This window comes from Leopardus geoffroyi, chromosome B2 (assembly GCF_018350155.1).
Source record: "Leopardus geoffroyi isolate Oge1 chromosome B2, O.geoffroyi_Oge1_pat1.0, whole genome shotgun sequence".
In the NCBI taxonomy this organism is placed as follows: Eukaryota; Metazoa; Chordata; class Mammalia; order Carnivora; family Felidae; genus Leopardus; species Leopardus geoffroyi.
Genome location: NC_059332.1, coordinates 1,522,899 through 1,549,325, shown reverse-complemented (window position 1 = coordinate 1,549,325; position 26,427 = coordinate 1,522,899). Strand labels below are relative to the sequence as shown.

The window sequence follows — 26,427 nt, the reverse complement described above, 5'->3', positions numbered from 1 at the left end:
AGCTGTAGTTCCGCGGGAAGGAAGTCATCCCACAAGTGATTCTAGACGTGCTAGGCGTGGCAGTTGTAACCTCTTAAAAAGCTGGGATTGTTACTGGTTTCCTAATTGCAAGGTACTGCAGACACCCCACGTCAAACCGGTGCTGTCCAACGTTGGGTTATTTCTAATTTTTCACTCTCGTCAGCAAACGCTTCAAGGAACATTCCTGTGTAGATGAATATTTTCAAATATCCATAATTATTTCCTTACATTTCTAGAAGTGGAGTCCCTAGATTAAAGTTTATCCAGTCTTAAAAGTTTTTGATACATGCTGTCCAGCCGCCACCAGAAAATTTGAAGCCATCTGGATATCGCAAACCTGGCCAACAAAGGGTTGATTAAACAACCAAACATTTTAACGGGTGAAAGGTGACAGGACATCATTCTGCAACTCTGAGTGAGGTTCAAGGTTCGTGTTTGAAGGGTTCTCACATTGCTTAACAAACTGAAGTGTTCATCTCTCCGTATTGATTTGCAAAACTCACTCTAAGAAACATAAACCCTTGTGACAGTTTCTATTTATCAAGAACCCAGGCAGAAATTCCTCTCTTTCACTATATTTTACCTTTTAATCTCATTAAGTCCCTTAAACATTCAGCCAATTTTCATAGAAACTATGAGTCATACAATTAACAGGGTTCCCTTATCAATCTTTAAAAATCGAACTCTGGTCCATATTTAAGGTCCTTTTTATCATGCTATACATTTACTGTTATTTCTGGTCACTTTTGTCCCATCCTTATCTCTCTTCCTTTTATGGCATGTTAAACTGCTGCTACCTTGATTTTGGTTTTTAAATGGCTTGAAGTCCTTTCTGGAATAAGGTGAGGTATAATTAAACATGTAACTATTTTTACTATTTACTAATAATTATTATGCAATAGGACTCCCCCATCCTAAATATTTTTTTTTTTATTTTTAAAATCTTTTTTAACGTTTATTTAGTATTGAGAGACAGAGAGACACAGAGCATGAGCAGCTGAGGGGCCGAGAGATGGAGAGACGCAGAATCCGAAGCAGGCTCCAGGCTCCGAGCTGTCAGCACAGAGCCTGATGTGGGGCTCGAACTCACAAACCAGGAGATCATGACCTGAGCCGAAGTGGGATGCTTAACTGACTGAGCCACCCAGGTGCCCCCCTAAATTTTAATGAAAACATCTTCCACAAGAGGGACTTCAAAAGACCTGAAAATTTTAAAGGGTGGAGGGAACTAAAAAGAAAAGCTGATGGTGGTGGTCTATACCAATTTGAAAAACGGAATTTAATTCCCATTCTCAAAATGAGTGTTTTATGTGACGCTGGGAAACACATCTGATTCTCTGATTATCATGTCCGAGAATTACTTTAAAGTAACAGGGATGGGGGTAGGAATGCAGAAGAGGCTATATTGGAAATGGGATTGGCCGTAAATTGATAGTTGTTGAAGCTAGGAGGTATCATGGGGAGTTCAGTGTGTATTTTCCTCACTTTTTGTGTGTGCTTAAAGGTTTCCATAGTGAAGAGTTCAATATGGGGGGTGGGGATGAGAATCACCTATAACCTCATTAAAAGCATCTGTTAATACTTTGGCATATTTTGCTCCAGTTTTTTTGTTTTTTTTTTTAATGTGTAGGTTGAAAAATGTGAAATCTCTACCCTAAAATAAATTATCTTCTTTTTCTGTTACATTCTTGTTGTGCATCCCAAACCCCAAAGTGGGTTTGGCAGTTGTCCCCCCACTATTATCCAGACAAATCCTGTGTGTTCTGAATGAGGAATCAGGGAGAGAGGAGTATACCTCAAAAAGTTACCTTCACATGCCTTGGCTATACTTCAGACTTCCAATGTAAAATTAAGCCAGCAAATAAGCCACTTTTCTCTCCAATGGAGAGCAAGGAAATGTAACTGGGCCAATACCATTATAGTTTGCGGTTTGAAATCCAGCTACTCCATGAACACCCTAGCAAAGGTCCCCAGTCACCTCCACTGGCTTGGCTTCCTTGCTGTTCCTCACCGAGGCCGCGTGGAGGGGGGACTCCTGGGCTGAAGGAGGCGCACAGCTTTAGTGATCTGATTGCATGGTCAGGTAGAATTGTCTTGCAGCCCTCAGCTAGTGAATAGCAGCCCGTCCGCCTCCAGAAAAGGGGCCACTAGGAAGAGGAGCCCTAGGATTTCAGCCACCTCGGACCCCAGGGCTGCACAGGGAGGTCTGCGGCGCTCGGTCCCCTCGCCCACAAATCAGCTTTTGTTGCTTTCTACTTCTTGGTCGTGTTATTTTTTCTCCTCTTAACTGACTTTATTACAGAAGCCACGTTCTCTTGTATCTTCCTGGGGAGTCCAGTTCAGCCGGGGTACCCAACACTGGGTGATTGTGCCGTTTGAATCAAAGAATCTCTGTCCTTCGTTTGTGAAGAGGCAATGCACCCACCATTAGTACACGAAGAAAGAACCTTTTCCGTTTTTTTCTTTGCTGGGAAGAGATGTGTGATTTCCGTCGCGTCTTGGGTGTGGACCACAGATAACTGCCCTGACAAGTGGCTCATTTACTGTGAGGACAGAGGTTTGCTTTCAATTCCATGGCTCCTTTAAGTGTTAGGTAGTAACCACCCCAAGTATGTCTCATCTTCTCAACTGCACATCCTGGAGGGCAGGGGCCGGGCACACTTTCCTTTTATTCTCCAAACTGGGCTCTTGCAGGCCTGTCTGCTCTTGGGGAAGATGCTCTTCTCGGACTGCCAGGCCAGGATCACAGAACCTTAGAGGAGCACCCGGGGGGGCTCGGCGGGTAGAGCGACTGACACTTGATTTCTGACGGGGTCATGATCCCAGGGTTGTGGGATCAAGCCCCATGTTGGGCTCTGCGTGGAGTGTGGAGCCTGCTTGACTCTCTCCCTCTGCCCCCTCTCCTGCTCGCATGCTCTCTCCCTCATTCTCGCTCAAATAAACATAGAGTAAATATTTTTTTTTAAAAAAAGAAAAAAGCAGCAGCTGAAGGCAGACACAGTAACACCCTGGAGCAGCAAAAGCTCTAAAGACTGGGCTGTTGGAATCCTAATGTGTTAACTTGGGATGTTCTGAGGAAAGAACCAGATAGGAGCCAAAAGGATGCTACCGGGCCCCGAATCCTGATTCACTGAATTCAAGCTTTGCTCACCTTTCTGCAGATGAGTACATTTAGACTCATCTGCAGATTCATTCAAGCTTATCCAAAATGGCAGGATTGTTGTTGTTGTTTAAGTAAAAATTTAAGTAATTTTTAAATACGTATGAACCCACCACAAGGAAAGGAAGGTAACTAATAACATATCAACCTAAGCCTCCACCTCTGTGGTATCCTCCCATGGTCCTTTTGTTCACATTACAAGATGGGAATCAATCGTAAGGTATCTGGTCTTCAGACACTCCTCACCCAGCATGGTTAGGATCGTTGACTCTTGGGGCACATCTGCATTCACATGGGAAGTAGCTTTGTTGAATCTGACAGACTTAGCACTGCTCTGGCTGCTGCTGCTGCTAACAAAAACGCATCACGACGCTGCTCCTGGAGCTCTGGGTCTACTGGGGACCAATGAGACCCACGGCGAGCCCCTCAGACGGCCCCAGCACTGGCTGTGAGGACCACAGTCCACCCCAGATACACTCTTTCTTGGATACCCACAGGTGCCCTCTTGGCGGGCCTGTATTCCTCCTCCCTGCCCCAGTGGGCTAAATTAAGTGACACTGGAATGCAATTTTGGTGGGGACCCCACCCAGCTTCCCAGCTGCAGACCCTTCCTGCCGAAGGCAGGTGCCCCGGGTCGACGGACCAGCGCCACTAAGGCCTCTGTTCAACGCTCTGTTTCCCACGCGGGGAAGCAGAATCCACATGTGCAGAGGGCCGCGATCAGGTGCGTGCGGCCGAGCATTCCATCTTAGTGTGAGTCCCGGTTCCACGGCTTCCCAGCTGTGTCTGGGGTAAGCCATTCACCCCGTGCTTCGGTTTCTGCATCTGTACAGTAAGGGCAATAGTACCCACTTTGTAGGGTTGTTAGGAACATTCAAGAACTATCTGTGCATTGGTCTGTCTAGTTCGTGGTGCTCCACATACATACCCTACACCCTCGTCGAAGCCCCTCTCTGTAGGCCCTAGTTATAGGATTTCCCAAACAACGCTGGGAACAGGACTGAGTACAGACCATAAGGGCTTGTCTTCTCGAGGCCGTGTCCAGAAGCAGAAATGACCCAAGTCCCTGGAACAAAGCTATTCTCTCAGCCAGATCTTTCCTCCTCAGTACGTGGTGACCTTTGTACCCCCAAGGGCTTAGGTTGGTGGTTCTGGGCCGGGAAGCAAGTTCTGGGCCCTCTGATCTATGCCAAGCATTGCTGCATTATCCCACCGCCAGCTATAAAAAGGACTTGGGAAGGACACCTGGGTGGCTCAGTCAGTTAAGCGTCCGACTCTTGGTATTGGCTTGGGTCATGATCTCACGGTTCGTGAACTCAAGCCCCACACTGGGCTCTGCACTGACAGTGCGGAGCCCGCTTGAGATTGTCTTTCCTCTCTGCCCCTCCCCTGCTTACATTCTCTTTCAAAATAAATAAACTTGAAAGAGAAGGACTCGAGAACCCTTTCCTGGTGAACTTACAAGAGTGAACAGCTGACACTGCTCTCTCGGCACCGTTAGGAAGCAGGGACGTGGCACCCAAACTTGTTTTATCATCCAGGTGGAAGTAAAACACTGGCCAGACCAGGACTCGGACCCATAGGGAACTCACCGAGAGCCAACCCCTTCAACCCCACCCCAACATCTGTACCCACTCCTACCAAGACCCGGAAAGCAACAACAATGTAAACAACATCCATGGTCACTTTATTTTCAAACAGAGGGGCATATACCCAAAGGAAAGGAGGACGAAGAGCCATCGTGGGGGCCTGCTGAAGTGATCTGTTTAGCCTCGTGACCCGACGGCTGTGGGGATAGAGCTGCCCCTCAATGGTACACATACGAGAAAGGTCATTCCCCACAGGAAATGGAGAAAAGGAGGCAAAAAGTCAATGAATCCCTGGAATAGTGCCTCAGAACCACTCCAGGGATGGGGTATGACTGACCGTCAGTCCACAAATGGGAGTGTGAGGGGGATCTGGGGACAGTGGATAGTGTTGGCAGGAAATTATCCTGGACGATGTGCACCGGTCAGAATGGAGGGAGCAGACAAAGCCCTCGGAACAGACAGAGGCAAAGAGCACATTGATTAGAACATTCTCTCATAACAGAGGTGGCGCCATTTCCCACCGTTACTGTAAAATAACTGTAACTAATCAAAACACACAGAGGCCTCTTTAATGGAGTTAATAAAACTACGGCAGAATGGGAACGGGGTAGAGGTACGACTCCCCAAGGAGAACCCGGGATCGAGGGAGCCATGCTGGCAGGGCCCTGTGGTTCCTCTCCAGGTTCTTAAAAAGGAGCCGCAGCCCAGAAAACAGCAAATATCCGTGACCGCTTTGTGGGGCCAAAACAGAGGGTGCCGGGCGGAGCCCCGGTGAAGTGTCCCCAGCGGCTCTCCAAGGGCCGTCCACACTCTCTCCCCTCCAGGACGGGCTGAACGGAGGTGGACGTCCGGCTTTTGTTTCTGGGCACTCTGGCACGTGTCAACACATCTCACAATTTGCACGGGAAGGGGGAGAGGGTGGAGAACGTGGACACCCCGCGTCCCGCTGCAGGACCTGGGGAGCCTAAGGGCGTCCGGCTGAGACAACGGAAGCGGCGAGGCAGCAAGCCGCCTGCCGCGCGGGGTGGGATCACGGCCGCCAGCCCCGGTGGCCTGAGTTCACCTCCTCAAGGGGAAGTCTCCATGGAATGAGTATGGTCGCCAACATGGCCGGAAAACCCATCGATCCCGCTCATGGGGCAGATGATGAGTGGGGCCGCGCTCTTCCCCCCCGAGTAGCTCAGGCTGAAGTAGGGCCGCACGGGCCCGCAGAAGGTAGCATGAGAGAAAGTGAAAGTGTGACACCGCTCAGTCACGTTGTAGAAGGACACCTCGCCAGCGTCATAGTCCAAGAAAACCCCCACCCGCTGGAGAGGGGTCCGTAGGGGGAGGGCAGTCATTGGGGAGGTGAGAGCCCAGTACTCTTTCCCGTACCACAAGGACACGGCCCAGAATCCATTCTGGGGGGCCGAGGTCACGCCACCTTTTCTGCACACCGAGTCTTCGCAGACGCCGATGGTCCACTTGGCTTTGTCTCCCACCTCCACCTCCCAGTAGTGCCTCCCAGCGATGAAGCACGGAGAGCCCAAGACACAGGGGAACAGATTGAAGCGCTCGGGGTTGTCAGGGAGGTCCTGTTGCAGGTAGCTGTATCGCACTTGCCGGAGGTTATCGGAGAGGATGAGGCTGGGGTAGGCCGTGTCCGGGTCCAGAGTCACGTCCACTGCATAGACAGAGGGGAGGCGAGGGGCAGGTGAGCCACGGGCCCGCAGAGCGCCTGGAGGGCTCCTGGCCTCTCCCCCAGCTCCCCAAGGGGAGAAGACGAGCGCCCCCTGTAGGCTGCCTTCACCTCAAATTCATCCTGCACTCAACATCCCCCAAATGACTCTGGATTAGCTCATCACCTTTCCAAGCCCAGATATGTCGAAAGTGCCGAGGTTTTACCTCCATTCCCTTTCTTCTACATCTTAAGCCACATTACCCATTATCGGCTGAATCTCCCAGACAGCTTTTGGGATCCGAGGTATGTGAATAAGGGACTGCAATCCTGTTACCAATTTGCCCGCCTTTCCAATCACTCTTTTGTATCCTTACTCAACCGTGCAAAAAACCCCAGTCATCTCTTTTTAACGTCCGGTGCAAGACCCACATCTTCATCAAAACGTTGTTGTCAGCCAGCCGTGCCATCACCCTCTCCCTCCCTTAGGCCCGACATGATTTCTCGCCCATGCCAAATCCCTGGGTGCACCTTGCCGTGTGGGGACTTCCCGCTTTGAACCGCCAGGGGCTCTTACACGCCTGTCAAATCCTGCTCGGGAGGAAAACTCCAAACCACAGCCCAGGCAGGCTGAAGGACTCCCATGAAAGCTTCATGATGGGCAACCGGGGAGATGACCTGGGCCCACACTGGGTTCGTGGTTCAACAATCTGTGCACACTCATCTGTCTGCCATGCCGTGGGTGTGCCTTGAACCTCCTCCCAGCAGACACTAAACTCCAGGGCAGAACAGTGTCTCCTGCTCTTTTGTTCCCTCTACGGCACCCTGCGTGGTGTCAGACAGGGCAGGACACACGCGAGGCATGCGCTTAGAACCTGCTGAAACAGTGGAATACGGATCACAGTGGCCAACAGCAACGAACGTAGACCTGCTGTGCTCAGAGCACCTGTCTTCCTGAGGGGGGGGGGGGGGTGCACATGACTGCAGACAGCACACACCCATGATGCAGTGCGTCTGGGTCCTTGGGACCCAGTCCCCTGACCCTTGGGTGACAGTGCCGGTGATGGGGAGGGGGCTTTGTTCAGTTCCCGCCCAAAGATGGGAGGACCCGACATTCCTGGACCCCCAGCTGAGAACAAAAGCCGGGCTCACTAAGCGGAAGCCCACGGCGGTCCCGAGGCTGGGCCGCAGAGCCACAGGGCACGGTGGGAAGGGGGAGAGGCTTCTCAAGCTCCTGGCCTCCACTTCCTCCACTGGCTTCAGCTTTGGGGCATTTTAGGAAGCAAACACGTTGCAAACACATAGAGACAATGGTTTTTATCTGGTTGTGTTTATCACTTTTACACACATAACCCGAAGAGCCCAAATTTAGGCAATTTCTCAAATCATTCACGACAGTAGTTTGGGCTTTAGGGTTTTTACTGTTTCCATACAGTTTGGTCTCCATCACCTACCTGAGTATAACTGAGCCTCTCTCAATTCTGAAAGAACAAGAGAGAAAAAGTTATGGACGTCATGTGAGTATTTCCAAGAAATGCCTAACGGAAGGGGCTCTGGTCACCGTCACCATGAAGCCGTGGCCTCATTACACAGCCCAGAATCCCTGCTGCCATCATGCACAGAGTTCTCTACAGGGCACGTGACTCCATCGTTCAAGCAAGAATCCGAGGGGAAGGGGGGCTGGGAACTGTGGGTGGGAAGGATAACCATGTGCCTGAGGCTGGTAGCAAATGGGGCCACACTGAGCCAAGATCAAGGACCCCACCCCAAAGTGGGCCAGCTGGCTCTGCAGGGGGAAACTCGGTTCCATGTTCAAACAGTGCAGAATTCTTGGCTTCCACAAGCCGCCTCTGCTCTAGGGGCTGCGTGACAGCCGCCACCATACTGGGAGAACAGGACCGCTCACTTGAAAGGCAGTTCACAGTGGACAAAGCAAGTTCACAAATGAGCTCTCACGAGCCTTTTAAGTGGCAGGAGAGCCACAGCAAGGAAGGTCAGGTCTGCACTGACCACTGAACTGACCACTTCTGGGATCCTCCAGTCTCTGGTAGAGTTTCTCCCTATCTGTCTGCTTGTGGAAGACACTGGGTGTCCCCTACCTAAGTGTTGCTAAGATGCCAAAAGAGTGTGTATCTGAAAAGATAAAATGCAAACAAGGTCTTAGCATACGTCATACAGGAAACCACCAGAGACTATGGGGATCTGTAAGCTGTAATAAACAAGAAAAGGGTTTACTTCCATATAAGGGTTTCGGATCCCACAAGACCACCTAGGAACTTTAGCATTTAGGATAAACTCAGCTCCTAACTGAATGTGGCTCGTGACCAGAAAATTTTACATTTAAAGGGGCTTCTCTTAAATACCTAAAACACTTTATCTAGTAAACAAAAATACAGGATTTATCATGTGTCAGGCCCCATTCTAAAGGCTTTAGAAATGGTAACTAACTTAGTTCTACAGCCTTGTGACGTGAGAACTATTTTCCTCACATTACAGACAAGGAAACTACAGTGTGGAATCCTTCCTAAGCGCCAGAGCTGGGCCCTGGGTGGCCTGACTCCTGAAACCCTGTTCCCGCCATTGCCCTGCAGGTGCCATGTGACCCCCCCGTCGTGGTCAGCAGCAGTGCCCACGGGCAGAAGTTATAATGTTAAATACCGGCTCACATCAAGTACAACTGGCATAGTTTCTGTTCATTCTTTTTCTCAAATTAAAAAAAAAAAAAATTATTAAATGGGACACCTGGGTGGCTCGGTCGGTTAAGCATCCGACTTGGGCTCAGGTCATGATCTCTGGTCTGTGAGTTCAAGCCCCGTGTGGGGCTCTGTGCTGACAGGTCAGAAACTGGAGCCTGCTTCAGATTCTGCGTCTCCCTCTCTCTCTGCCCACCCCTGCTTGTGCTCTGTCTCTCATTCTCTCAAAAATAAACAAACATTAAAACAACATTTTTTTTAAGTAGATGTTCATCTTCCCAGGAAACTACAACATCAAAAGCCCTGTAAATGTACATATTTACCTTGGATTTTCTCCATATCCGACTGCATTTTTTCTAAGGGGAGAAAAGAAGACATTCAGTGTATATCCCACAGCTGGCTGGAATATCGATCTTCCCCTCAGGCAATATGCAGATGTTCAGAGCATGAATCCATTTCCCCCAGAGGATCTCTCTGCTTGCATTACCTGTGAACTGCTTCAGACTCTCTGTCAAGAACAGACATTTTTGTGCAAAAATGTGGATTTTCTCTTGCAGATCTGGAGGTGTGATCCAAGGTTCAGGGATCCGGATTCTTTCGGCTCTAAGTTAAAAAAACAAAACAAAACAATGAGTAAATACGTCCCCCAACCCCACAACTTCAGGATCCCAGACAAAGCCTGGGTTACATTGGCAAACGGTCTTTAAAAGCAGCCACCACAACTCTTTCCCTGCTCCCCTCCTAGGCTGTGATCCTCTCGACAAGAGCAGAAGAAACATCTGGCTCATTCCAAACCCCCCACAGCACGTAGCTCAGGGATCTTCAAATGGCCTGTCCTCAGGAAGGTTCACTTGAACTGAACACAAGGCTGCCTTGCCAGAAAGCACCAGACTCCATCCAAGACCTGAGCTTCACGGTGGACGATGACCCAGTGCCCTCAGGTTCCCAAACACGGGGAGAACATCTTCGGAGAGGTGCCCACTCTGCTCCCTGCTTGCGGGGGTTGGCGGGGGGGGGGGGGTCTATGGTGAAAACCGATTGCCAACTGCCTCCCAGATACCCCTTCTCCCATCTTCCGAGCTTTCCTGGGTTCCTGGCTGCCCGGTCTAGATGTGACCTTGTGGCTGAGTTCTGACCAATGAGACGGAAGAAGGGTCTTGTGCCCATTGAGAAGCCTGCTTTAAGAGGAGTGTGGCTGGCTAGCGCTCCAGCAACCACCTGAGACTGTAAGATCCAGGACCACAACTTGGGCACCACAGAAGAGCGAAGGCAAGGAAACCAGCAGACGAGCCCCGGGCCACCTACCGGCACGTCTCTTACACGGCGACACACGCTGTATCATGTTTAAGCCCTGAGCCAATGAGATATTGGGTTCCCTACTTCCCATGGCCAAACCCAAACACGAACGTCACGAGGTGCTGGGCTCTGAAGGACCTGCTCTCCCTAGGTTGGGCCAGGATGGACTGTGGCACCAAACAGCACAAGCAACAAGTAAGGGCCGTAATCACCGGGGCCACGTGGCTGGGACTGGACGCGTTCTAATCCATCTCCTCAAAACCCGCAATTTTACCAACATAATTCTATCCACATGGCCTCCCAGCCAAGTCACTCCACGGACGCACGAGGCCCTGCCCCAGCTCTTGGGGTGCTCCCTCGGGGCCCCTCGAGTGCTCCCTCACAGCTCCTGACTGCTCCCTCATGCGGCTCCAAAGTGCTCCCTCGGGGCCCCTGGGGAGTGCTCCCTCACGGCCCAGCTGCAGCCCCCCAGAGGTTTTCACCGTTCAGCATGTCAAGCAGCTTCATCGTCCGGCTCCTTCAAAGTCAGTCTCTGCCCCTGCACCAAACAGTGTGTCCCCGAGGCCCAGCCCACTGGCCCTCACTGTCTGCCCTGCAAACACCTGCCCACACGGGGGTGCCCCTGCTCGTTCCTGGCCTGGCATCCAGGGAGCTCTCCCTCACTCCCCATTACGGACACAGCCCAGGAGTAATGAGGATGAGGCCGGGATCCCCGGAACGGGGCAGTAATTATGTAACCCTGAGCCACTCTCTTCTCCCCATTATGGAACCAGGAGGGGTGGCGGGGACAGGACTCTGCAACCCGTAAGAAGCGACTGGACCCCTGGGAGCCTTCACTAGGTCCCCAGACGCGTCCTCACAAACCACAAGCACCATTCCATCCTTCACCCTCACAATTTGTCAGTAATTCCTGAGTTTTACTGAGAAGATCCATGGTCCGTGTGGCTCTCTGCACACAGTGACTCAGTCCAGAGACGGGCAGGACACGTCACTTGGGGAAGATATCCTTCCGAGGCTCTGGGCTCCTTTCGGGGCTCAGGGGTGTGAGGGACACGCCATCCTGCACTCGACTGGACACTGGGGGGAGAGAACACTGTACCTGCTCAACGTGTCCCCGATGTCCTACGAGAGAAAGGAGAAGGTAAGTGTGAGGAGTTGTAACTTCGCTTTTCTTTCAGGGATGTCTGTTGAAAACCCAACCATGGGCTGGCCCTCCCGTGAGAAGCCAGGGAGACGTGGACACAACCCAGTCAAGAGGCTAAAAATCGGGCCAAGGAAACCAGGAGGCACACCATTTGCTGTCCCAGCATTTCCTTTGTCCGGCTCCCGCCCCACCGGCCAAGGACATCTTGATCAAATTTCCCAAGTCAAGTACCCCACCCATGCACCCCAACTGTTCACTTGTCCAACTTGCTTCGACTTTTTATCGTCACATAATTTCAAATACACAGGGGCGCCTGGGTGGCGCAGTCGGTTAAGCGTCCGACTTCAGACAGGTCACGATCTCGCGGTCTGTGAGTTCGAGCCCCGCGTCGGGCTGTGGGCTGATGGCTCAGAGCCTGGAGCCTGTTTCTGATTCTGTGTCTCCCTCTCTCTCTCTCTGCCCCTCCCCCGTTCATGCTCTGTCTCTCTCTGTCCCAAAAATAAAGAAACGTTGAAAAAAAAAAGTTAAAAAAAAAAAATACACAGAACAACTGCTAGTACATAGCTCATGTACACTTGTCACCAAATCACTATGAACGCATTTATGTTCAGAACCATCTGAGATCACTCTTTACATTATACCCTTTACCCCTTCATACTTCTGTGTGTACTTCCTAAGGACAAGCATGTTTTCTTACACAATCGCAGTAATCAAGCCCAAGAAAATGAACATGGATGCAACAATTATCTAACCCACAGTCCATATTCTTCTTTAACCAATCATCTTTTTTTTTTTTTTAATCTTTATTATTTATTTTTGAGAGAGAGACAGAGAGAATGAGCCGGGGAGGGGCAGAGAGAGAGGGAGACACAGCATCTGAAGCAGGCTCCAGGCTCCATGCTGGTAGCACAGAGCCCAACGCGGGGCTTGAACCCACGAACCGTGAGATCATGACCTGAGCCTAAGGCAGACGCTTAACCAACTGAGCCACCCAGGCACCCCCAATCATCTTTTTTTTTTTTTTTTTAAGTTTATTGATTTATTTTGAGAGAGAAGGTGCAAGTGGGGAGGGGCAGAGAGAGAGAGGGAGGCACAGAATCCGAAGCAGCTCCAGGCTCCGAGCTGTCAGCACAGAGCCCGACGCAGGGCTCGAACCCAGGAACCAGGAGATCATGACCTGAGCCGAAGTCAGACACTCAACTGAGCCACCCAGGCGCCCCAACTGTTCATCTTAACAAAGTTCCTCACAGCTAGTCCCCTCCCCCTAGTAACCCAGGACCATTCGCCGCATTCAGCTATCCTGACACTACCTTCCATCTGGAGTGGCTCCCCAGCATTGCTTTCACGACACTGACACTGGTTGTTACGCCAGAATGTCGCCTGTCCTTTGTAGTCTTTCAGACACTCCCCTCGTGATTAAACCCAGGCTGTATCCCCTTGAGGAGTGTATACAGGTGCATCCTCCTAAAGACACATGATATTCCCTGGCCCCTTACTGGCGATATTTTGATCACTGGCTAGGTACTGTGTTTCCTCTTGTAACTAGTAAGCAATGTGAAAGTGATACTTTGAAATTGTGTTACTATTCCAATCTTTCTCAAACTTCCTCCCTTAGATTTAACATCCACTGATAACGACAGTCTGAATTAACTTCTATGATGGTGGTTAACTGGTCCTTTTCTAGTTTCAAAGTTCATTTTATTTTTGACATGTTTGTTTATTTTTGAGAGAAAGAGTGCAAGTGGGGGAGGGGGAGAGAGAGAAACAGAGGATCTGAAGTGGGCTCTGTGCTGACAGCAGCGAGCGGGACGCGGGGCCCACGCTCACAAACCTGAGATCATGACCTGAGATGGAGTCGGACACTCAACCAACTGAGCCACCCAGGCGCCCCAAAATTCCTCCCATGTCACTTAATCGACATTCACCTGGAAAGAGTAGTTTCCTCCTATTTATTAGTAGTGTGGACTCATATATTCTTACTTTAACAGGCTCTAATCCATCACTGTTCTTATTTATTTTGGTGCTAAAAACTCGGACTTGGCCAGAGTCTCCGTCACTTTTCACCCTATCCCTTTCCATCCATTTCCCCCACCTGTTTATCCTTCCATGGTTTCCTCTGCAAAAATAAGCAGATACATGATTTTCAATTATCTTTTTTCTGCCACAGAAAGTAGCATATGCTGCATGTTGCACTTTTCCACTTAACACATTCCCGGACACACTGCATCAGTGCATGGGTCTCATGGGTATCTTCCTTCCTCTTCCGTACAGCTGCCTACTATCCCACCGCGTGTACACACGCAGAATTGATTCAACCAATCTCAGTCTGGAAGGTGGGTTTTTCCCAGCACTTTGCTATTACAATGTTACATCGTGTAACTTTGTGTGTATGCATTTTTGTACCTATTTTCATACTTAGGTAAATTCCTGCAAGGACCCTTGGTACAGGTCTAATTGCACACATACTTTGTTAAATACTGCCAAACACTTGGTCTTCCCACCAGCACAGGAGTTCTCTCTCCCACATCTTTGCTAACAGCATATCGAATTAGGAAAATTTTGCTACTCTGGGAGCACCTGGCTGTTTCCGTTCAGGTCATGTTCTCACAGTTTGGGAGTTCGAGCCCTGCATCAGGCTCTGTGCTGACAGCTGAGAGCCTGGAGACGGTCAGATTCTGTGTCTCCTTCTCTCTTTCTGCCCCTCCCCCGCTTGTGCTGTCTCTATCAAAAATAAATGAACATTAAAATAAAACATTTTAGGGGCGCCTGGGTGGCTCAGTCGGTGGGGCGTCCAACTTCAGCTCAGGTCATGACCTCGTGGTCAGTGTGTTCGAGCCCCGCGTCGGGCTCTGTGCTGATGGCTTGGAGCCTGGAGCCTGCTTCGGATTCTGTGTCTCCCTCTCTGCCCCTCCTCTACTCACACTGTGTCTGTCTCTCTCTCTCAAAAATAAACATAAAAAAAGTTAATAAAATAAATAAACAAAACATTTTAAAAATTGTGAGAAAACAAACAAAAGCCTCCAACACAATGTTAAGTAGAGGCAGGCAACAGCGGGCATCTTGTCCTGTGCCTGACCTCAGGGGGAATGCTTCTAATAGTTCCCTGTGAAGTAAGATTCAGCCCACTTTTCCCATGCTGTCCACCGTAGCCACTCTGGTCGTGATCAAGACCCTGTCCCTCTCCTCCATGTCCACGGCCCTTTTCTTCAACAGATCCATCCTTTCAAAAATGTCCTCGCAAGAATCATCCGCCTTAAGAAGTAATGATAACTTTTAAAACCCCGAGCGCTCGCTTTGGCAGCACGTCCACTCAGACCGGAACGTGGCCCCTGATCACACGATGCAACCAGGCGGGAAGCGAGTCAGGCGCTGCCGTTCAGAGCGCCATTCCCAATCGCCAAACGTCCGCCAACTCACGAACGGAATACCGCACGAGGAAACATAACACGCTGCGTGTCCACACAGCGGAACGTTACCCAGCCGCGAAAGCAAATGCAGCGGTGACACAGCTGAACCGAGAACAAGGTGTGCAAGTGAAAGGAGTCAGACAAAAGGCCTCCAGGCGCCGGAGTCTAACAGGCAAAGCCGCGAGACATGTAGCCGACTAGCGGTCGCCAGTGGGTAGAGCCGAGTGAGTGGCCGTTCAACGGATGGATACAAGGTTTCCCTCTGAGATGATGAAAGCCTTCCCGAACTACAGAGTTGTGACGATCCAACAACACTGTGAGTTTACGAAAAACTGCTGAATGTACAGTTTTTTTTTTTGAGAGAGCGCAAGCAGTGGAGGAGGAGGAGGAGGGGAGAGAAAGAAAGAGAGAGAGAGAGAGGGAGGGAGGGAGGGGGAATCCCAAGCAGGCTCCACACTCAGCCTGATGCAGGGCTTGATCCTATGACCCTGAGATCATGATCTGAGCTGAAACCAAGAGTCAGATCCTTGACCAACTGAGCCACCCAGGTGCCCCCATGAGTCCTACACTCGGAAGTGGTTGAAATGGGGGCACCTGGGTGACTCTGTGAAGCTCAGGTCATGATCTCACGGTTCGAGCCCTGTGTCGGGCTCTGTGCTCACAGCTCACAGCCTGGACCCTGCTTCAGATTCTGTGTTTCTCTCTCTCTGCCTGTCCTCCACTCAAACTCTGTCGCTCTCTCAAAAATAAATACACATGAAAAATAAAAAACAAAAAAACAAAAAAAAAGAAATGGTTGAAATGATGAACTTACGTAAATTCTCTCCCAATAAAACGAAAAAAACCTCTCCACTCCACCTAATAAAGCCCTAATCCTGGATACATGCAAATTCCAGCTTCCCCTGGGCCTGTACCCCAGCAGTCTGGTCTCAAAGAACGTCACACGACACGGCAGACTGGCCCCAGTATAAACTGACGTTCCCCGACCGAGTGACCCTCCCACGTCTCACAAAGCACCTGGTCTTCCTAGACTCTGAAACAATTATTTAAAACCTTCCCCCCATTCTCCAAAGCCCACATTTTCCCAAACTCCTGCTCGGTAACAATAGAGGATCCTGCTTTCCAAAGTCAAGAGAACAAGAGACACCAGGGTCGCCTGCCCAGCCTCACCCTGCCTGCATCCTCCCCTCACCCTCCTGTCCCCGCAAAGATCTTCCTGAACTAACTCCTATGCACACGTCGGTCCTCTTTCCCTTCTGCCCTCCCTCTCAGGCAGACAGCAGTGATTTACAGCCTCAGTGATGTTCCCGACCCGCATCCTTACAGCAGACTCTGCTTCTGTTTACCTCGTTTCTTTAAGCATCCCCTCCCCGCAAAGCCCCACGACCCCACCCCACCTCCAAGTACTTTCCTGCCTCTCCTTATGGTCTTACTCCTCGACATACTCACCCGCCCCTGTGGTGTCCCTCACCCTGCCAGTGACCACTGTCCCCTACGTGGGTCCTGCCCCACACTGTCCAGTGTTCCTACAGAAGAGCATCTGTGGTGCCCACGGCTTTAAACCAGGTGGATGTCAGCCCTCGACTGCGTGGGACCCTGCTGTCCCCCTCCCTCCTCCTGGTCACGTTCTGCCACACACGCTGGCCGCGTGTTCCCTCTGCAAAGTCCTCCTTTGCTCCCTGGCCATGAAATACCGGTGCTCATTAAGGTTCGAGGCTAGGCCTTCTTATCCTAAAGCAGGAGTCTGACACTAGCTCTCAAAGGCCACACAGCACGTTGTTCTGCTTTTGCGAGCCGTGTGGGTCTCACAGGTACACCCTCTGCTCTGGCAGTGAAAAGCAACGATGCGCTGTGGGGCTTCGTGCCAACGACACGCACACGACACAGTTAGAAGTTTACATAATTTCACGTGCCACAAAGTAAAATTCTGATGGTCTCCAATCACTTACAAGTGTAAAAACCACAATGGGCCTGCAGGCCACAGAAAAACAGGAGGGGAGCACTTTGCTGACCCTTGACCTGGGCCACCATCTCCCTTTTAACGGCATTTATCAACATCTCTTGTATCGCTGTTCACTCCGTTGTTGTCCGACCTCCACACGAGATGAATTTCAGGAGAGCCCCTGCACCATTCACCCCGTGCCTGGACCAGTGCCTGGCCCAGAGCAGACTACCCACACGCACGGAGTGAACACCAGCTCTGTCCTGGTCTGGCTGGGCTGGGGGGCCGCCCTACCCCAGGCTTGACTCCCAGGGCGGCTCGGGCCAATGACCCCGGCTCCAGTGCTGACCGTTTGCTGGCTGTGCTCACACGTGTGTGCATGTGAAAATGACGAGATACTGCACGGGGGTGGTCTTCACATGGCATGTGGGCCCAACCCCTCCTTACACCAGGCGATCGCGTCACTGAGGCCCAGAGAAGCCAAGAACCTTGCCTGTGATCACAGCACTTGTCCACGAAGGACCCTTACCCACTGAGCTCCCTGCGGGCCGTGTGGACAGGTGCGCTGACGCTTACCTGCAGTAGCTCCCTGGTGGGCTGCTGCTGCTTCTCCTCCAGCTGGGCAATCAGGCCACTCAAGTGGGAGATGTTGCAGGAGAACTGGGTGATGGCGCCATTGATGCTGTTGTAGATGGCCAGGTCCAGCTCCTCCAGACGGGCCAGGAGGCGGTACTCATGCTCCTTCAAGGAGTGATAGAGCTGCTCAAACTCCCAGACAATCTTCTCCCTCTCCATCTGGGTCAGGCTCTGCGCAGGGGACAGGCAGGGGCACTGAGGAGAGGGAAGGCTCTCTTCTAGCGCCCTTTGTGTTTGTCCTGGACTGTCAGCGCCCCCCCCCCCCCCCCATCATCCCATCCCAGTGTTCTCGCGGAGCACGCGCAGTGACGGAGAAGCCACAGAAGGTAAGAGAGGAGAACATACCTGCCTGGCAGGGGGCTGGGAGGCATGAAAGACTGCCAGGAAGTGACGGGTCAGGTACGGGGGACGGACTGGAACACTTACTCCTTGCATCATGACCCTGGCCACGTCACTGAAGCCCTTCCCATGTCACCCGTACCTTCCTTCTGTCCTTCAGGGGTGTTCATCAACTACCCCCTCCCTGGCTCTGGGTGTGTTCCCTCCTGGTGCAGACCTGTTTGCCAAAGCCAGTCCGCCCTCCCTTCTCTACCCCACCTCCCAATGACAGGCCTCCCTTAAAGCTCTGTGCTCAACTCCCTTTGTTTACTCCTGTGGAATAAAGTTTTATTGGGACACAACCACACCCGTCGTTCACATACTGTACTTAGCTGTTGTCAAGTTACAAGAGTTAAGCAGTTGTGACAGACATGATGCGGCCCACAGAGCCAAAAATACTTAGTATCTGGCCCTTTACAGAAGCTTTCTAAGCTAGACTCTTGAGGTTATCCCTTCGTGAAGCATCCGACTAACCGCCATTCCTAAGCACTCACTGTGGGACAGTGATGCTCACACGCTTGTTTTAAATCCTTCCCACAAGGTCACACCTCTCCTTAGCTACACTGAGTTTTTTAAAGATATAAAGGATACAATGTAACCTTAGAAATGGAAAATTAAAGCTGAAAGAGACCTTAAAGAGCAACTGACTCAGTGCTTCTCAAAGGGGTTGTTACTGGCACTCTGGCGGGGGGACAAGTTTGCCTGGCATGACCCTGTTGTCCCGTTGCAGGACATTCAGGATCTCTGCCCTCCCCTCCCCAGTCACTCAGTTCCTCAAGTGACAACCAAACCACACAGCACTGGAGGGGAGGAGAGAGCAGTACCAGCCTTGCTGAAAAACCACGAGGCCAGCCTACCCATTTCACAGAGGAGCAGACCGGTCCAGGGAGGGCGTATCACTCTCTCCATCTACCCAACTGGCTAGTGTCAGGGCCAAGAAGCATGTGCAAGAGTCCTGGTTCTCAGAGATGGGTCTTCCTCCCCTCTGACAACCGTCCCCCAGGGGACACAATGGCTGTGTGCATGGTGACTTGAGTCCACTCAGGCTCACTAGGACCCTCTCCATCCATCAGAACTATTTTCAAGCAAGGGGAGCTGAGGTCTCAGAGGATTGTGTGGGCAGAGGAAACGGCGGTGTCTGAAGGCATCCTAACAAGTTCCCTGTCCAGGACTGACAAAATTTCACAAGATGGTGCCAGACTCTACTAGTCTAAGACTTGCCTTTCAGATGTAAGCACCTCTAGGGAATTTCTTAAAAAAAATTTTTTTTTAATTGTTTTATGTATTTTTGAAAGAGAGACACAGCATGAGCAGGGACGGGCAAAGAGAGAGGGAGACACAGAATCTGAAGCAGGCTCCAGGCTCCAAGCTGTCGGCACAGATCATGACCTGAGCCAAAGTCGGACGCTCAACCGATGGAGCCACCCAGGCACCCCAAGGGAATTTCTAATATTTTATTTACTGTTTTAAAAAATTACTCAAGCACCTATATGGTGGATATAGAAGTATATATCATAAAAGTCTATGGGGGCACCTGGTTTGCTCCGTCGGTTAAGCAACTTCAGCTCAGGTCATGATCTCACCGTTTGGGAGTTCGAGCCCCGAGCCCACAATGGGCTCTGACAGCTTGGGGCCTGGAGCCTGCTTCTGATTCCATGTCTCGCTCTCCCTGTAACCCTCCCCTGCTTGTGCTCTGTCTCAAAAATAAGTAAATATTAAAAAAAAAAAAAAAAAAAAAGTCTGTACTTTTAGTTTATTTTGTTTTGGCTGTTAAAAAATACACACACACACATCTTGATCACAAATTAGGACGTCAGTCGGTTGCTGAGGCCACTTCGTAAGCCACTGTCAGCAGAATGGCACCAAAGGAAGCTAACCATGGCCAAGAATTCCACGTGTATCAGTGCCGTCAAGGATCAACCCCATGTACACAAAACTAACAGGTTACACTTTTGATAGGTCAGATCTCCAGGGGTCCCAACCTCAGCTCTTCCCAAATGTGGGAACCCCTGGGTTCCCCAGGTGAGTCCCCAGCTGCCATGTGGGGTTGTTTCATCTGCATCGAGAAGTTCTGGATGACTTGACTGGACACGTCAAGGGAGGTAACAGCCTCACAAGAGACACCGTGAGCAGCAGTGGCGATATCAGCCGTGAATTCCAAGTTCCCTTACCAAGAGTTCAGCTCGGGCCTGCTCCCCCTGTGCCCGACGCCTCTTCTTTAAGTCTTTCACTCTTTTCAGATGGTCCAGCTGGTTCTGGATCTGCTCCTGGCAAAAGCAAAAAGTGGCACAGTTGGAAATTAGGCAGACCTCAGCATGGCCATTGTGCCTAATACCCACACGAGACCACATTCCCTGGTTAGAGCCTGTCCTGGGACCGCACCCAGGGCACAGGGGGTCACTCCTCTCTTTGGCAGTCAGTGTGTGTGTCTTAAACCTGCGGGGGGCCTGCCTATCCCAGGAAGGCATCCTTTAGCGGAAAGGTGAGTGGAGGCTTAGGGGTAAGCGGGGGCTCTTCAGAGGCGCACGCTGAGAAGATGCCCTGACCACTACCTTCGCAGCCTCCTCGAAGGTTATCGCCAGCGAAAAATAATGTACCTGAAAGCACCGTAAAGGCTAGTGACTAATTATGCATGAACGTAGTCACTTTCACCCACACACACAGGCCATTGCTCGTGTGCCTTTCCCGCAGCCCTCAAACACACGGACAACAGCACATGCGTTCCCCACACATAGCCTGACAACTGTCACACTCAACACTGTTTCCATGTGGCTGTTTGGCTGTGCCAGCGTGCTGGCTCGACGCTTCACAAGGGCCACCCACTCGTGCTGTTTCGTTCAACCTCCATAGTAGCTGCTAACTCCGGAGCCTCGGGGCTCCCAACTGCCTCCAGCAGGAAAGGACCCCGCTGCCTTCCGTGAGCTTCCAGAACAGGCCGGAGCCCAGGCCAGGGACGGGGGAAACGCGCGCAGACGGAGGCACGCGCACCTGCCGGTCACCGTGCGCGTGTGCTCCGCGCGAGCGATCCGTGTGCGGAGCCCGCGGTCTGACGCGCATCCTGCGCTCGGTCCAGGGAGGGGGGGCGCGTCTCCGCGGGGAAGTGCCCGGGGGTGGGGGGGGGACGGGGAGACCCCCGGCTTCCCCCGCACGCGGGCGCCGGGGCTCCGCGGAGGAAATGACGGCTGCGGCGCCCGCGTCCGGCTCAGCCATTTTCTAGGCGGGGAGGAGGAAGCCCCCCGCCCCCGCCCCCCGCCCGCCTTTGTCCGCGCGCCGCGCGGCCCTCACCTTGAAGCCCTCCACCGCCTCCTCGAGCGGCAGCACGCTGTGGCCGCGGTGCTCACGGGAGCGGTCGCACACCACGCAGATGGGCATCTGGTCCTCCTCGCAGTACAGCTTGAGCGGCTCGCGGTGTTTCTCGCACGCGCCCATCTCGCCGCCGGGCCCCGACGGCCGCTCGGTGCGCAGCTGCTTCACCAGCTGGGTCACGTTGGCCAGGTGCCGGTTGGGCCGCATGTGGCGCTGCGGGAAGGTCTCCCGGCACTGCGGGCACGACACGTCGGTCTCCGCCGCGCCCCAGCAGCGGGTGAGGCACGCGCAGCAGATGTTGTGGCCGCAGTCGAGCATCATGGGCTCGGCGAAGTACTGCAGGCACACGGGGCAGCTGGTCTCCTGCTGCAGGCACTCGGCCACGCTCCCGGAGGCCATGGCGCGGCCCCACTCCCGCTTCCGGGCGGCGCCTCCCGGGCCGGGACCCCGGGGCGCGCGCGCGCTGGGCCTCCCCCGCCTGCGCCGCGCCCTCCCTGCGCCGCGGCGCGCCCCCGGGGCCGAGCGGGCGTGAGGCCGGGGGGCCGGAAGGGGGTGGGGCGGGGGTCCCGCGGCTGCGCGAGGGGCGGGGGGGGGGGGCCGCCGAGGGGCGCCGCGGGCCGGACTCGCGCGGCCGGCGCTCGGGGCGCGCAGGACTACGTGGCCGCGTCCGAGCGGATCCCGGCGCGAGCGGAAGGGGCGGCCCGGGGGCGGGGTTTGGGCCGGGATCCCGCGCGCCTTCACCGCCCCGGGTCCGTGCGCGCCTCGCCTCCCGCGGCCCCGGGCCTGGATCGCCCCCACACACCTCTCCGGGCCTGGACCTCCCTCCCCATCCACCTCCCTCCCCATCCACCTCCCCGGGCTTGGAACTCCCTCCACCTTCCCGGGCCTGGACACACCTACCCGGGCCTGGACCCCCCTCCCCCCAGGCCTGGACCCCGCCTCCACCTCCCCGGGCCTGGACACCCACCCCCGCATCTCCCCGAGCCTGGACCTCCACCCACCTCCCCACGTTTGGACCACTCCACCTCCCCGGGCCTGGACCTCCCCTCCCTGAGCCTGGAACCCCCCACCTTCACCCGGGCTTTGCTCAGGGTCCCTGCCCGGCCCTCGGCCTCAGCCTAGTTGTGGGGGGCGGGGGTGGGGGTCCGGGGTGGGGGGTGGGGTTGGCGAGGACAGTTGTGGCGTTTCCAGGAGACTGGAGCATGCGAGCAGCCGGAACCCTCGCAATTTTGTTTCCAGAAAAGAAGTCTTACCTGTGTGCTGGCAACATTTCTGTAACACAGAATCAGACCCATGCCCCTCGGCTCCTTCCCACTGTTCCCAAGCCAGCGGGTTTACCGCCAGAGCCTCAGCATCCTCTCCGGAGAAATGGGAATGATCACCACAGCCCAACAAGGAGGGAGCCCACCCCGTTTAGTGTTTTAGCCATAAGGGTGTTTATCCATTACACCAAAAGTGCTCACCGGGCACAGAATCGGCTAGAAACCCGCAAGCCTGCCCCTTCCTGGTCACCACTGGACAAGTGCGCCCACCTTGGGATTTCCTGGTCTCCTTTGCTCTTTCCTCACTACTGTCCTCATCCTCTTGGTTTCATTCAATCCGGACAGTCTCGCCTTGCTTTCTCTCTCTACAGGCCTCTCTTTATTTTAATTTCCGTTGTTACACCTTGACCGAAGTTATTTCAACACTGTCAGATTGTAGACGTTTTAAGGTGAGTTAGTAGCCAGGTGACTGAGCATTTCCAGTAATTTCCCTACTGACACTGCCAGGATGGGACTCCTCCTTAGAAAAGCCCCCAAATGCCCCTTTCATTCTGTCACTTCTCACTCAAATCTTCAAAGCTACCCTTTTTTTTTTTTTTTTTTTTTTGCCTCCCAGACATTGTCCACACCGTTGGGCACCAGGTTCCAGGGAGCGCTCTGGCCTCCACCGCAGACTAACACCTTCACTGTCCTCTCAGGAAGCCACAACCCCAACCCAGCTTCTTAGGGCTTAGGCGGTGCCCACCACAGCCCTCTGCAGGCCTGCTCACCGATCCTACCCCTCCTCAGAGTGTAACCTAAGCAAACAGCACACTGACGGCTCTCTTCCCCTGTGAGTCTCCCACGTTCACGCAGAACCTCAGATTCTGAGCACTTGGCTATTTTCTAGGCGGAGACTTCACCTCCCTTGCATGGAACCCTCACCTCTCTATCAAAGTTCTAAAGCAGGACATACTTTTTTCTTTCTTTCTTTTCTCATCCCCCCACCCAATGTTTCCCCATTTTACCCCTTAAGCATACTTTTAAAGTAGGAAGTGACTTTAGCCCTCACACAGCCCAACATACTTCATAAATAGGAAACTGATACCAGACCCTAAGGTACTTCAAAGAGGAGAGTCCTCTCCAGACTGTCTATGCTCTCTATTTCGACTTGCTCTAATCAGACTGAAAATAATTTGTTATTTATTCTGTTGTAAAGGGACCAGTGTTCAAATACACATGCCTATTAGAGGCAAGAGGGAGACTTTTAAAAAAATTATTTTATTTGGAGAGAGAAAGAAAGGAGAGAGAGTGTGAGTTGGGGGGGGTGGGCAGAGAGAGACAATCTTAAGCAGGCCCCATGCTCAGCACAGAACCGGACATGGGGCTCCGTCCCATGAACCACAAGACCATGACCTGAGCGGAAATCAAGAGTCAGAGGCCTAATGGACTGAGCCACCCAGGCGCCCAGAGGCAAGAGGGGAATTTACTAGGCAGCCCAGACCAGGAACCAATAGGCAAAATGGGGACAGTGACTAACTGTAGGACAGATGTCCCTTCCAAGAGAGGAGATACTCTCCTATCTCACCAAAGATTGCCGTTGAAAATGCAGGCCCAGCATACTGCCAAAGTTTTAGCTCAAGAGAATGCAGGAATCTAGAGTTTTATACGAAACTTTAATGACTTTTAAGTATTGAAAACTAAAGATTGTAAAAATATCTCTGCAGAAGAAACTGACCTCCTGGTCTCCAGTTTGGGGCTCTGGGACACATATTTATTTTAATGAATGCCTTTCTGTCTGAACAGAATAATATTTTACAGCCAGTCTCCATTCGTTCCTTCCAGTTTTATTCCAGATAGCAATGTGCTCAATAAAAGACACTTCCTGGGCCCTTTGCTGCCAGTGCGAAAGTACCTCCTGAAGGCAGTGTTACCTTGTCCAACTGGTTGTGGATATGTTGTTATCAGGTGAACCGGGCCGACTCCAGGCCCTGGGGCCTCAACCCAGCCCCGCCCAAAGATGTCACCAAAGGTTCTTGGTCTCATCAGGAGAAAGAATTCAAGGGAAGAGGCAACACAGTGGACCGAGCAACACAGCAGGAAAGTTTATTGAAGACAGAGTTGGGAGAGCCGGAGACAGGGATGGATGGAGAGAGCTGCCTGTAGGGAGAGAGCCAGAGGACACAGGGTGCAAGCCTGTTAGCTGCACGCCCTGGGGTTGGGTTTCTGCCTTTTATTGACAGTTGTTAACGAGGCTGTGGAGAATCCCTTGCTTGGGGCAGGGATTCTTGGAAGCAGGGTTTGGGGGCTCCCTTCCTGATTTGACCAGGAGCTTCCTGTCCTGGCGTGCCACCTGGGGCTTCTCGGGGAGTGGGGCAGACAGGCCTCTGACCCTCCCCACAGCGGGGCATGGCCTCCTCCGTGCTGGCCTCCAGGCTTCCCCTTAGAGCCTAACAAACTGCCCTCTGACCCTGGGATTAACCTTTGTCCTTCCTTCTTCCAGCCTGGAATGTGCACGAGACGATAGGAGCTTGAGCGGCTGTCCTGGACCAGGAAGCAATCTGGAACACCAGAAGCCGACTAGGAGGGTGCAGTGGGAAGGCGACTAAGCCTGGGTCCTTACACAATGCACAGTGTCTGCAGCAGGCTTCCTGGTCCGCTAAAGCCACTGTCTTATTTAAGCCACTTACTTGGATTGTCTGCATATGCAACTAAAACGAACCCTAACTAATAATATACAGTTTTTATTAATAAACAATTTTCTTTTTCTTTTTTTCTCTATTTTGAGGGAAAGAGGGACAGAGAGAGAGAGAGAGCATGCTCGCAAGCAGGAGCCAGCAGGGGAGGACCAGTCAGCACAGAGCCAGATGTGGGGGCTCAAACTCACGAACTGTGAGATCCTGACCTAAGCACGAAATCAAGAGTCAGATGCTTATTAGACTGAACCACCTGGGTGCCCCTAAGCTATTTTATTTTAAAATAAATTCCTACCTACTCTCTTTACTCAATCTAGCTGCTAAATATGAGCTCCTAATACTAGCTAAACCCAGAGGACACCTCAGTCTTTACCTTACAGGTTTTGAGGCATTTGACAGGGTTGACCCCTTCCCTTCTTGGATTGCTCTTTCTCTGGGCTCCAAACTGAGTAGGGCCTGGTGATGCCTAAGGTATTTCTGCTTCCTCCGCTCCTCTTATCTGCCTTCAGCATGTGACACCAAAGTTAGTCTGGAAAATAAAAATAAAGACCAGTCAGGAGAAACACAAGGCTAGGATAATTAAGGAATAGATGGCCAGATCAATGGGACAGAATAGAAGCTGGCCTGTGGACCCAAATCAGAGGAAGAGTTCAGTTTGGATAAAAGGGAAAGTTCAGACTGGTGTCCTACCTTCAACAAATGATCCTGTTTGGGGGAAAAATCTCATCTTCTTACACCAAAGTATATTTGAGATCAGTGAAAGATTTAAATTTTAAAAAACAAATCAATAAAAGCTCTTTTAAAAAAAAAGATTAAAAAAAAATGTTGTCTAGAGGAAGGTCTTTCTAAATAGGACCACAAACCCAGAAGCCATCCATCAAATGGATACATTTGGTTACATAAAAGTAAAAATCGACTGACTTCTGTACAGGAAAGTACCTTTATTTATTTATTTTTTAACGTTTGTTTATTTTTGAGACAGAGAGAGACACAGCATGAACGGGGGAGGGGCAGAGAGAGGGAGACACAGAATAGGAAGCAGGCTCCAGGCTCTGAGCCATCAGCCCAGAGCCCTACGCGGGGCTCGAACTCGCGGACCGCGAGATGGTGACCTGAGCTGAAGTCGGACGCTTAACCGACTGAGCCATCCAGGCACCCCCAGGAAAGTACCTTTAAGCAGCTGAGCAATCAGGGCCCCCGGGTAGCTCGGTCAGTTAAGTGTCTGACTCTTGATCTCAACTCAGGTCATGACCTTCCAGTC

At 52.1% G+C, this 26,427-nt stretch overlaps 1 protein-coding gene and 1 long non-coding RNA gene across 4 annotated transcripts; one reads left to right on the top strand and one right to left on the bottom strand.

The window, feature by feature from the left end:
* Positions 1-4,847: 4,847 nt before the first annotated feature.
* On the bottom strand, positions 4,848-21,741 carry TRIM27 (tripartite motif containing 27). Its single transcript, XM_045497163.1, has 8 exons — positions 21,209-21,741; positions 20,095-20,190; positions 17,486-17,716; positions 11,516-11,538; positions 9,608-9,723; positions 9,444-9,476; positions 7,882-7,908; positions 4,848-6,433 (listed from the first exon to the last, which is right to left on the bottom strand). Exons 1-8 carry the CDS (start codon positions 21,626-21,628, stop codon positions 5,838-5,840), a joined length of 1,542 nt encoding a protein of 513 aa, XP_045353119.1. The 5' UTR covers positions 21,629-21,741; the 3' UTR covers positions 4,848-5,837.
* Positions 21,402-25,237, top strand: LOC123607919. 3 transcript variants are annotated; one of them, XR_006716983.1, is made up of 4 exons: positions 21,402-21,506; positions 22,863-22,940; positions 24,439-24,658; positions 24,974-25,237. It is a non-coding gene; the product is annotated as an uncharacterized LOC123607919 (long non-coding RNA). The 3 variants fall into 3 exon arrangements; XR_006716985.1 differs by having other exon boundaries at positions 24,439-24,687; XR_006716984.1 differs by lacking the exon at positions 24,439-24,658.
* Positions 25,238-26,427: the final 1,190 nt, after the last annotated feature.